At 52.4% G+C, this 11,977-nt stretch overlaps 1 protein-coding gene across 1 annotated transcript; it reads right to left on the bottom strand.

Annotated features, from left to right (window-relative positions):
• Positions 1-3,253: 3,253 nt before the first annotated feature.
• Positions 3,254-9,832, bottom strand: Natd1 (N-acetyltransferase domain containing 1). The gene is made up of 3 exons (XM_075992303.1): positions 9,668-9,832; positions 4,848-4,966; positions 3,254-4,074 (listed from the first exon to the last, which is right to left on the bottom strand). The coding sequence occupies exons 1-3, from the start codon at positions 9,762-9,764 to the stop codon at positions 3,958-3,960; spliced, it is 333 nt and encodes a 110-aa protein (XP_075848418.1). The 5' UTR covers positions 9,765-9,832; the 3' UTR covers positions 3,254-3,957.
• Between the last annotated feature and the right edge of the window lie 2,145 nt (positions 9,833-11,977).

The raw sequence follows: 11,977 nt of genomic DNA, 5'->3' as shown, positions 1-11,977 counted from the left end.
CAACCTGAGTAGTTCTGAGATATTTTTTTTTTTTTGGAGACAGGGTTTCTGTGTAGCTTTGGCTGTCCTGCAACTCTATAGACCAGGCTGGCCTTGAACTCATAGAGATCTGCCTGTTCTGCCTCCCAAGTGCTGGGATTCAAGGCCTGCACCACCACTACCCAGCTGCAAGTTTTAATGTTTTTGTAAGTTCTCTGCCCTAAATCCTACACTGATTTGTTTTCCTGTGCTGGCTGACATCAGTGCCGGCAGCTGGACTGACCTCCTAGAAGTAGTTGCCTAAAGCTGTGAACATGGGATTGCCAATCTGTCTCCAAGCTGGAGCTCAGGGATGATCCCATTGCTGGGAAAAACAGACCCCTGAAAACTCATGAGCATGCACTGATGCTCAACCCCCAGTAGAGGTGAAGGGTTTCAGCCCTTAGGCATGGGCTAATCATCACTGCACCACTACTGTAAAGCCTGTCTGCTCCCTTGCCCTTCCGCTGCCTGCCACAAACGGTGTTGCAAGAAGCCAGGTGTGACCCTGACCTTAGACTCTCTAGCCTGGGGAATCCTAGAAGCAAATAAGTTCTTTATAGAATGTCCAGCCCTGGTTCTGCTGTGACATCACACAGCAGACTAATACACAAGTGCTGCGACAAGACACCCCGTCTAGAAAAACTAAAAAAAAAGCAGAGCAGTGGTGGCGCACGCCTTTAATCCCAGCACTCGGGAGGCAGAGGCAGGCAGATCTCTGTGAGTTCGAGGCCAGCCTGGTCTACAAGAGCTAGTTCCGGGATAGGCTCCAAAGCTACAGAGAAACCCTGTCACGAAAAAAAAAAAAAAAACAAGCCGGGCGGTGGTGGCGCACGCCTTTAATCCCAGCACTCTGGAGGCAGAGGCAGGCGGATCTCTGTGAGTTCGAGACCAGCCTGGTCTACAGAGTTAGTTCCAGGACAGGCTCAAAACCACAGAGAAACCCTGTCTCGAAAAACCAAAAAAAAAAAAAAAAACAAACAAAACAACAACAACAAAAAAAAAAACCAAGTGCTGCGACGATCACTTGCTTTGCCTCCTCCCAGCTGGCTTGGGTTTTAGTGACTAAGGACCGAACTGAAGACCGACAGAAAGACCATCCCAAGGCACTGAAAGAGAACCAGAGAATACAATTTGACAACCAGAAAAGCATCTTTAATATCTTGAAGCCATAGGACACAGCTGAAATCCCTAAATGTGATCCTGGAGGTTGCAGTTAAAAGCTCAGCCCACAGCTGCACAGAATCTCATGTACGAAATGTAGGGCAATGAGCTGGAAGTAGGACCCTGAGTAGAAGGACTTGTGGGAGGTCTTGACCAACCCAAGTCCTGATCTGAGGAACAATAGGTGAGTGGCCTGGTGCTCCAGGGGAGTGTTCCTGTTCTCAAAACAGACTTCTGGATGTTGGCCATGTACCTTATAATTCAAGACAGAGCCCTATCTCAGTCCTTCAAAGGAATAAGGGAACTGCTAAAAACTTTATCTATGTATTGTTTCCCAAAGTAGACATCTGATCACAACACACGAGCTGGGAACCATCTAGAGGACAAGGATTAGTTTTGGATCCTGGGCTGTCTAGCTGTATGGGTTACAGGCTGGTGACTCCCTCAATCTGACCCTGTCCTTTCATCTGCAGGACAGGTCCAATAATTGGTGTCTCTTGGGCTTTTCATGAGAATTAAAGGTAAAACCACTTTAGGGCCCACAATGTATACTAGCTACCCAAGCCCTGGTGGGTTAGGTCCCATTTAAGAGGAGCTGGCATGAGCAGATTCTCTGTGTTCTTGTTTTGGAAAACTTGCACTGCTCCTGTGTTTACCAACGTTGGGCCAAGAATCCCCAAATGACCAACTTAGGGCAAAGAGCAGCTCATGTATGAGAGGCTAGTGCAGGACCATGACCTCTTCTAGGAATCCCTATAAAGCTGTTGCCCAGGCAATGAGGAGTAGGGATCCCAATGCTAATTACCACTATTGTGCTGGGAGACCCGTCGGCCCACGGTAGCCTTCAGAGCGTAGGCTCCCCTGAAGTGGGGGGGGTCCCCACTACGCAGGTAGTGCTGAGGACCAAGAAACAGGCTGGACACCAGGGAGGACCGCTTCCTACACAATCTATCTCTTCCCCATTCCTTCACTCTGGGGCTCCCTGACCTTGCCTGTGCCTTAGTCTTTTATCAGTTACCAACAGGATCATGCAATCTGTTCAAAAGTCAGAAAAATGAGGGGGATGTAGGTCCCAAGACCAGCCTTGGCCCAGATACTACTGGTGGCAGATTGAGTAGGAAAGGCACATGAGTTACTGCCTGGGTAGACTGGGCAAGGAAGAGAAACCCCAGGGTAAAAACTGACCACAGCACAGACCTACTGAAGGAACATGAAGCCGAGCGACCAGTGGCTAACCATGGACTCCTGGAGTGAGCCGGGACATGGAGCAGGTGGGATGGAGAGGCAGATGGGTAGCACCAGAGTGGCCCAGTTGGGCAGTATTGGTTGGCCAAGAGGAAGAGGCAGAGATATGGTTATTGCTACACCGCAAGGCTGGGAAGCCTCCGGGACATGGGCAGTGGGACTTTAAGGCTGCCAAGGCAGTGAGGATACTCAGGCCACCCTGCAGCGACTTGAAACAAGTTCACCGAGGAAGCCTAGCCACTCTTCTTGGGTCCACGAGTCAGGGACCCTCATTCAAGTACTGCGTTGTAGACACACTGCCATCACAGCTGGCAGAATACTGTCAGCAATGTCTTCCTAGAGGCCCAGGGTTTGTCTGGACCCGGAAAAGAGTTCCTGGCAGACAGAGAAGGGCAGGGGAGGTATGTTGGGTCATCCCGGAGTTCTAGGAGGCTGGAAAAGGAACATCAAGAACAGGGTAAGAGTCAGGGGCGCAAGAGGTAGGGAAATGCCAAGGGTGGGGATCATGAAGACCCATGCCATGACTGCAGTGGTGAGTGAGGCTCAAGGGTTCTGAGCCAGTCAGGATACATGGTCTCCTGCTACAGATTTCAGTACTCCTGCAGAGTGGGAAGGTGTCTGGAGTGGCTAAGCAGCAGTGGAGACGACCAGAAGCCAGGAACACAAGAGAGGATACAAAATGGATTTTGTGTGTCACCTTCCCACCCATCTCCAAGGTGACCTTCAAGAAAGGCCTGGTAGTGCTGCTGGAAGGTCAGAGAGGGCAGAGGATACCGCACTGTTCAGCAGATCAACACTGTTCTTTGAACTGACTCCAGCAGTTGAATCCATGGGAAAGCAGACCCTCAGCCAAGGATCATGTTTCTTTACAGAACCCAGACAGACGGTGTAGGTAACCAAGGAGAGGAAGGCAATCACTGTCACCTGCCCTGTTTCTGTGCTCATGTGCTGGTGTGCATGCCCACAGATGGGCCGGGGGCACAGCTCTCACACACCAGGAACGTGCTCTCTGCTGCCGTTCCACTGCCTGTGCCAGGGCACGCAAGTCTGAGAAAGAGAAAGGGTTACACTGGCAGTGGCTAAGGCTTAGCACCCCCTCCTTGGGAAGCTGGCACATAGGGTTCCTGTTGTTCTTCTTGGCTCCAGGAACGCCCTCCTCATTTGCAGGAAGGACACAGCTCCAGGACGTGGTGGCGGGGACTCTACCTCACCCTCTTGCTGGTCTGAGCAGGGACCCAGCAGCCAGGCTAGACAGGATGTGCGGCTGGTGGAAGAAGAACCTCAGCAAAGCCAGACCTCTGTGGGAAGAGGGTCTTGGCCACTTGGCCTGTCCTTCATTCCACTCTGGATATCCACACATCCTCAGCCAGCAGCTGGTCCCCAGAATTCTGGATGAGGGCTGCAGATGAGTGTCCTTGCAAAAATAACTCTGAGCCTGTCCCCATGGGAACAGGTTCCTGAGAGCACATGAGCTGGCTGAGGCCCACGTGGAAGGCCCACAGGGTGCACTCCTGCACACAGTGGCCAGGGTCATGGCTGTAGGCGCTCCAGGTACTGTGGCAGGGGGTTTTCCTTGACGTATTTCTGGATATACCAGCAGGTGAGGTGAGCCTTCAGGTCTTCCTCCACCACGAAGTCCAGGGCAGCCTGGACCAGCAGAGGGAAAACTGTTGTTAAGAGTTGCAGCTTACTGGGGACTGAGGCCCATTGTGGTCCATGACTGGGGGCCATCAGCGCTCTGTTATTTTCCCAGGTTCCCCATGTGGCTATCTTCCCATTTTGCCTAGCTCAGTGTCTCAAGTTCTTTCCCTGGTAATTGGGTTAATTTACAGACCAGCTTGTGACCAGGTCCTGTATGTAAAGGCATGAGGCCCAGGAAACCCCACAGGAAGGGAAAAGAGGCCTCCAATCTAGGAGAATAAGGGAGTAAGGGAGCAGGGAGGAGAAGAGAGGGACACGGGATTGGGAAACCAGCAGAGGGCTTCACTAGAAACACAGGGGTGAGGGCTGTACCCAAAAAGGATTCTTTGTCTCACCTGTACTTTGTTCCCAGGCAGCCTGGGATTTTGAAGTGCTTGGGAGAGGCAGGTGGAGGTGGATGACCCGGGCATGAGCCTACTGACTCGGACATTCATTTACTTTGCATTATCAGGGCTTACTAAACAAGTCCCGAGTGCCAAGTCCTGATCTCAAGGTGGAATCAGGCTATAGGGACCCTATGCTCAAAAGAGTTGTCACCTGCCACAGCAGGCCTAGGAGCACAATAAGCAGTCTCCAGAGTTCTCCCATTGCTGACTGCAAACTCTTGGCCAGATGGGCCTGTGCAGCTGTGGCCTAGACACAAACTAGAGTTAGCCACCAGTCGATCTTCCCTGCAAGGGGAGAGTGACAGCTGTGTCCTGGTCTGCTGCCCATCATACCTTGGCCAGGTGCTTGGCAATGCCACGCCCACGGTAAGCATCTGGAACCTCTGTGTGTTGCAGGTCTACGATCCGCTTGCCCACATACTCATAGAGCAGGACAGCCCGGTCATGACATCCTAGAGCAGGGGATAGAAAGAGCTGAGGCATGGACTCCAGGAGTCCTCGGAGCTTCCCAGGTGTGGAGGATAGGGTAAAGAACGGTATCTGGAGCCAGACTACCAGTACGCTACAAGAGCTGAATTTTGAACAACCCCTGTACCTTGGTTTCCATATCCCCAGAGTAAGGCATGATGGCATTCCTCAGAGGGCTGTGTGTAGAGTTCAATGGGGCATTCTCTGCTCAATGTGGTGCCCAAAAACCCAATCACCCACAAGACCTTGCTACTGTCATTCCAGGGACCCTAACCCTGTGTTCTCAGCTAACCCCCACTTTTAGGTCTAGCATGGGGCACAATAGAGCCTAATAAACCCATGACTTCAGTAGAGGGAGGATACGGGAGGCACTATCAGTCAGAGCACAAGCCCTGCCCATCCCCCAGCCAAGACTCAGGCTGAATCAGAGTCCACAAGGCATCAACATTAGGCACAGGAAGCAGGAACAAATCGTTATCCACCCTCCCTGTCCTGCCAGGACAAGAGTTCACCAGTCTGCTAAAATCCTGCTGGAAATGTTCCTGGGGAAGCTGCTTCAAATCACAATTGTAGTTCTCTGACTGCCTAGTCACTCATCCACCCAGTGTTTATCAAGTCGCAAACACTTCTCAGGTGCTGGGCATACAGATCTGCCCTCATGACTAAGGGGAGCAAAAGTAAGCAAGAAAAGCAAGTAGCGTGTAACGTATCAGTCGATGGGGAATGGGCTTGGGGAGATGCTCCAGCAGGAACAGTGAGGACGCTGGTGTAGCTAGCGAGAGTGGACCAAGGGAGCGGGAAGTGATGGGCAGGTCCTGCAGCGCCTTCTTGGCCATCATGAACTAGGTCCTTAGTAGAAGGAAGGAAGGTAATTTGTAGTTTCACAGAATCTTCTGGCTGCTGTGTGACAATCTAGGGCAAAAGAGTTCAATGCAGCAGCTGCCTTAGTCCTGGCGGGAAGAGGAGGCCAGACTACTCCAGAGGTGTCCACTCTGGAGGACTAGATGGCAGTTGAGGTATGCTCAATGACAAAAGAAGCCAAAGGCAAACCCAACAATTTTTATTCGAAGGGACTGCCTGTGTGTGAGAGAAATACTCAAGCTGGCTCCGGGGAGAGGCAGAGCCATTATGGCTGGGGTTGCCAGGGGGCTCTCAGGACAAAGCCTGTCATCTGGGAAGGACACAGTTGTTAGAAAGAGGGTATCTGGCTTTTGTGCAAAAGTCCTGAAGGAATGGGGGACACAAGGCCCACTGGTGTGAGAAGTCCAGGTGGTGAGACAGCAGAAGCAAAGTCCTCATGATACTCAGAACAAGGAGGCCAGAGTAGCTGCTCTGAGTGTGTCAGGGATCCTAGGGCCACCAAAAGACTAGCTTATGCTCCCAAGCAGTCTTGGGAGGCAGGGGCTGAGCTCTTGCAAACTTGCTAGTATCTTCAGTCTCTTCCTGTTTTCAATCCCATAGAGCCTACTTAGCCTATGGGCAACCCTGGAATATCGCAGTGATTCTCTGCCTAGGCCTTTGGTGTTTTGTTTTTTTTTTCCTTTTCTTTTTCGAGACAGGGTTTCTCTGTAGCTTTTGGAGCCTGTTCCGGAACTAGCTCTTGTAGACCAGGCTGGCAAGATCCACCTGCCTCTGCCTCCCGAGTACTGGGATTAAAGGTGTGTGCCACTACGGCCCGGTGGCCTTTGGTGTCTTGTGGTCAGGACAATCACCACCTTGTCCCCATAGCCCCCAGGAAAAGTCTGTCAAAAACCTGCTTCTTCCCACCGGATGCATGAGACTAGAGATGGACTAGTTGCATATGGGAGCCCCAAGGCCTGGCCCCTGCGCTTTTAGTGGGATCCCCAGAGAACAGCCAAGTCCCCAGCAGGTGTCTGCTTGGGCTTGCTTTCAGATATACCAGCAAGCTCCAGCCACACCCTAACTGCAGCCCCTCCCTACAGCAGCCACTAAGTGTTTGATTAGCTGCTTGCTGGTCTTCCCACTTGCCACATCTGTACCCAGAGCCTCCCAGAGGGGCACCGCCTTCTCATTCCAGATGTTTCCTCATTAGGGGCTTCTCCTGACTGCCCACCATCACGGGACACAATGCTCACGTCAACACCATGCAATGGATGGGCCACCTGGACTCAGTCTAGGTGAGGCTCTGAGTGACCCAGACCTCTGATGACAAGCATGTTGGGGACGGTGATGGGCACCCAGGAACTGGAGGAATGAGCTGGGCTCAGTTCTTGTTCTGTCTTCCTACTTGCAAAGTAGAGGGTAGAAAGATTCTGGGAGGGATCTAAGTGAGCCTTCTTGCCACCAGTAGCTGTCCCAGAGGTGGAGAGCTAAGCTAGCTCAGCAGTGAAGAGGGCTTTCTACTTTTACAAGGAACCCTCAATTCTTCGCACCTGTGCCTGGCAGCTCACACCTGCCTCTAACACCAGCTGCATGATCTGACGCCCTCGTTTGACCTCTACAGGCACTGGAATACAAGTCACACATACACCAAATCTTTAAACCACATACACAGACCTGGCTGAGGTAAGGAAAGAGAAGGCAAGGAAGGGGCTGGAGGCAGGGGCCTTATCTAACTTCGTCCAACCTTTAGATGACAAACCCTCAGAAGGCAGCCTGAGGTTCCATTCTAGACTAGCTGTTCACCAGTCTCCTGCCTTGGTCTCCCACCTAGGAAACAGTGGCCACACATCCTGTATTTCAGAACTCATATATACCTGAGTTCTAGTCTCCTCTCACATTCCGCATCAGCAAGCTCTTGCTGTTTCCTGCCACTTCTGCTCGGGACTTAGGCATTTCTTCCACCCCTGCTCACACTGCGTGGACCAGGGTAGTAGCCAGCTCCCTGCTCTATCATGCCCCATAGTATGTTCCCCACTAGCCCAGCCTTAGGGTTCCTGATCCATGTCATCTGTTCTCTTTTCAGGGTCAAAGCCAAACTCATATAAGCCAACATTTTCAGGCCCTATACTATTTGCCCCTATGAGCTCAGTCTCACCATACCCGCCAAGCTCCCCTATCCAGGCACTGCTCCTGGCTGCTCTGAACACACACAACGGGGACTGCAGGACCTCTGCTCTCAACTGCTTCTTTTGTCCAGTGTCACTTCTCCCAAGGGCCTTTGTTTTATAAGACATTATGTAATTTATTTGAGACCCACCTCTCCCTATAGACTGTCAGTCCCACAAGCCCTGGGCACCTTGAAGAGTGCTGGTAAACAGTAGGTACTCAGTAAATACTAGCGGAATGAACCCTAGTTGGCCTAGGCTGTGCAGGAGGAGTGGAGGAGGGGCTGCCAGCCTCTAGGTACCCTGTTTCCCCAGGGCACCATTTGTGGTTAGCGACAGGGCAGCAGGTTCCACAAGGCTCAAGTTTAAAGCTGTAGTCTGTTCACAGGCAGCATTAGAGTGCTGTCCTTTTGACTGGACCCATTTGAAGAGAAAGGGGAAAAGAAGCCCAAGGGATTCCTGTTTTTTTCTTTGTGGATCTAATGGGTCTCTGGAGTCACCTGGAGAATCATACACAGCCTCCCTGGAACTCAGAAAACTTCAGAAAAGAGATTCTGAGAAAAAAAAGTCAACAAACAAAACCCAGACAAGGCCTCTCAAGTGACCAGGGCCAAGTGTCACTGCCAGCTGAGCCACCATCAGCATGACGACAGGACTTGTTTCCCTATGGAAAGAGCGTGACAGCACAAGGGCAGCTGGACCCAGATTTGAATATGACTCTGGTCTTGTTAAGGCTGGGCAAGTCACTTCCTGAGCCCCAGCCTCAGTTTACTCATGTGTAATGTGGGGCAGTATGTCACAACAAGGAAGCGACAGCTGCCTCCACTGTAGGTAGGAGGCACAAATGGGAGGCCAGGCCTCTTCTGCTTGTGACCAAGTGCTGGTCACAGAAGACTGGCTCAGAAACTCAGGACAGGCCGATCCGTACCTTCTCTGCTGCACAACTCACTGGCAGACCTCACACAAGTGTGTCCTTTCACTGGCGCAGTGGCCTCTAAGTTAGGTCACAGACAGCTCAGAGGGCCCAGATGGGAGGGATAGGCTAAAAAGAATTCAAGGTCCCATATTTCATATTCGTTTCCAGTCCCTAGGATCAATGGGAGTGTCGGCCTGCTGGGACAAATGCTACAGAAGACGAGAGGCCTTGACCTAGCTCTCCGGTTTGAAAAGTAGCCATTTACCTATGTTTATCAGCACTCGCTGTGCACCGAATGTGTCATTTTGAACCTTTAATGCCACAGTATCTCATCCTCACTGCCATCCAAAGCGGTGTTCACTACAACTATCCCCACTGCAGATTCTGGGAGGCCGAGGCACACAACGACGGGGCAAGTTGGCCTAACTAACATCTCAGAGCCACCTACCCGCCTCCTCCTCCAGGCCACAAGTTCCCGGGGCTATGCCCCAGGCCCGCGCAGGCTCCTCCAGGGCGGCAGGAAGCAACCGAACACCCGGGGGGGATGACAGGCCACCAGGGACCTGCTCTCTAGGATCCAGGGTGGCAGCCCTCCGTCCGCGATGCCGGAAGCCAGCAGCGCTAGCAGGTGCGGGCTGCCCGGGCGGGCGCGCTCCGCCGGTGCTTATCGGGGTTCGGGAGCCCTCCCGCCCCGGGATCCGTCCGCCCGCAGGTCCCGCCCCGTCCCGCCCGCGCGCGCGCAAACAAAGGCAGCGCGGTACCGTTGAGGCGCACGGAGAACTGGCGGCGTTGGCGGTCGTGTTCCACGCGGATGGGGCCGCCCTGCTCCAGCGCGCTCGGCGGGGTCGCGTGTGCCATCGCGCGCGCCGAGGTTGGGGACCGCGGGCCGCAGCGAACTGACTCTCGGGCGGCGCGGGCCGGAGAGGGGGGCGGGGCCGGAAATCAGCTGTGAGTCACGTGCGCCGCGCGCACTGTCTGTTTGGATACATTCCTGGCGTCTCTTAAAGAGACCGCGCCGCGCGTTTCTCTCGTGGCCGCAACAATGATGGGCTGGCCCCTCACGGATGCCGATTGTTCTCGGGTTTGCCCCAGATGCATCTGTAGGACCCACATGGACCCATCTGAAAAACACGTAACTTCGACCCGTGGGGCAATTCTGATCCTCTCTAAGACAGTCATCTAATATTAGGCACTGGCTTCACTGGCAAGCACAGATAACCCAGACCCCGTTTCACTGGGACTGGGCATCAAAAGGCATACCTAGTCTCCAGCTGGAACTCTGCTGGGACTGGCGCTGTGCAACTCATCCACCTGGGGCTGTTGAAGCTACTGTTGAGAGATTACCCCCAGGCGTGTTTGGTACTGGGTGAAAAGTCACCTTTCCCGAAAGAAAGGCAGATTTACGAGGTCCCTGGGAAGGGAGCTCCCCAGGAACCAATGTCTCCCTAGAAACCACAGTATTTGTAACTACTCCTCAGCAAATAGTATTTGGAAAGTTTGCCATGCATGTTCACAGAATCACATTCTGTTAATTACGGTGCAAATTTGATGTCCACATCTATAAGACCACCATACAAATGGACATACAGAAAGCTTGGGTGTGTGTACCTCAGTGGTAGAGTGCTTGAAGTTGTGTGTTCCTAACCGACACAAAGTGTACGTCGGTGGTGGTGGTGGCGGTGACTGGTGGTGGTGGTGACCATAAGGAAGCACTTAGCAGCTAAAAAGAGATCTCCACGGGTCCACTGCCAATCGGTGTCTTCCTTTGGATGGAACTATGCTCCCTGAATTTTAGCTCTATTGACTAAACAGATTTCTCCAAGAACGTCCTATATAATGGAACTGCACAATATTGACCTTTTAGTATCCAGTTCCTTTCTTTTTGTTTGAGACCAGATTCCTCTGCGTAGCCCTGAACATCAGGGAAACTGCCACGTAGACCAAGCTGGCCTTGAACTCAGAGACCCGCCTGCCCCTGCCTCCCGAGTTCTGGGATTAAAGGCGTGTACCACCACTCCCTAGCTTAGTATTTAGTTTCTCTCTTGGCATCCACCTGTGATCAGCCATGTTGTTGCTGCTATCACGTGCATCTCTGTGTCAGGTATTCCATGGTGAGCATGTACCGGTTTATCCGTCACATGTTAATGGGTTGTTGTGTTGTTTTGGTTTGGGGCAGCTATGAGTAACATGTTGTGGATATCCTCTGGCCAGTATTCCCCTGGGGTAGTTCCAAGGAATGTGTGGCTGGGTTGTATAGCCGGTGTGTTTAGCTACAGGATCCTTTTCTAAATGCGCAGTTTTACATTGCTACTGATAAGTTTGGACGTTGCAGTGGACATTTCATCATTCGTGGCAGTGATTGGCTCGTGAACCCTTCCCCAGGCTGCCAGGCCACTTACACGTCCATTAATTAACACTCTTGTCTGGTTTTGTGCCCACTAAATTTTCATTTCAATTTCTTCTGACCTTTCTTATTGTTTGGTTAGAGGTCAGATGCACTTTTGAGAGTGTCTTTTCTGAGCAAGTAATTTCCTTTTCTTAAGGAGTGTGTGCCTTACCACAGCGTTTGTAAACAAAAGCCGGCTGAGGTGGGTCATGATATGCAAAGTGACGGAAAGGGATCACGTGATCAGAGAGGGCTAGGGCTTGGCTGAGTCAGGGCTGGAGGCAACCGTGAACTAGGAAGATAAGACCTGTGAGTCTCAGGTGACCTCACTCCCCTAGAATGTGAGTGGAGAAGGCCAGAGCACGTTCCTGGACAGTGGCTGAGCAGGCCACTCATCTGCACACCACTGTGCCTTTGCAGGACTGCCCTAGTACCACTTCCTGGAGAAGCGCTCCTCTGCTCTTCTGTCTACTGACAACGCGTCCCACCTGCCAGTCTGGACTAGGGGAGAGTCTGTCTGGCCTGATGCGGGTCAGACAAGGGCACATGAGAAGCTTACTTCTCTTAGACTCTTTCTTCCCTACGTGCTGGGGTCTGTGAGCCCTGCAGAAATCCATCTTGGAAGCTAGGCATAGTGTTGGCCTGTACTCTCGCACTTGGGAGGTGGAGGTGGGCGTTCAGGGCA

Source organism: Microtus pennsylvanicus, chromosome 11 (genome assembly GCF_037038515.1).
Source record: "Microtus pennsylvanicus isolate mMicPen1 chromosome 11, mMicPen1.hap1, whole genome shotgun sequence".
Taxonomy (NCBI): domain Eukaryota; kingdom Metazoa; phylum Chordata; class Mammalia; order Rodentia; family Cricetidae; genus Microtus; species Microtus pennsylvanicus.
This window is presented reverse-complemented; position numbering and strand designations above follow the sequence as displayed.

Excerpts from the sequence above, each read along its gene's own strand:
- Natd1 (XM_075992303.1), bottom strand. The coding sequence starts at position 9,764 with ATGGCACACGCGACCCCGCCGAGCGCGCTGGAGCAGGGCGGCCCCATC. Across the intron at positions 4,967-9,667 it reads GTTCTCCGTGCGCCTCAACG|GATGTCATGACCGGGCTGTC; the intron begins GTACCGCGCTGC and ends CCCCTGCTCTAG. Across the intron at positions 4,075-4,847 it reads TTGCCAAGCACCTGGCCAAG|GCTGCCCTGGACTTCGTGGT; the intron begins GTATGATGGGCA and ends CTGCTGGTCCAG.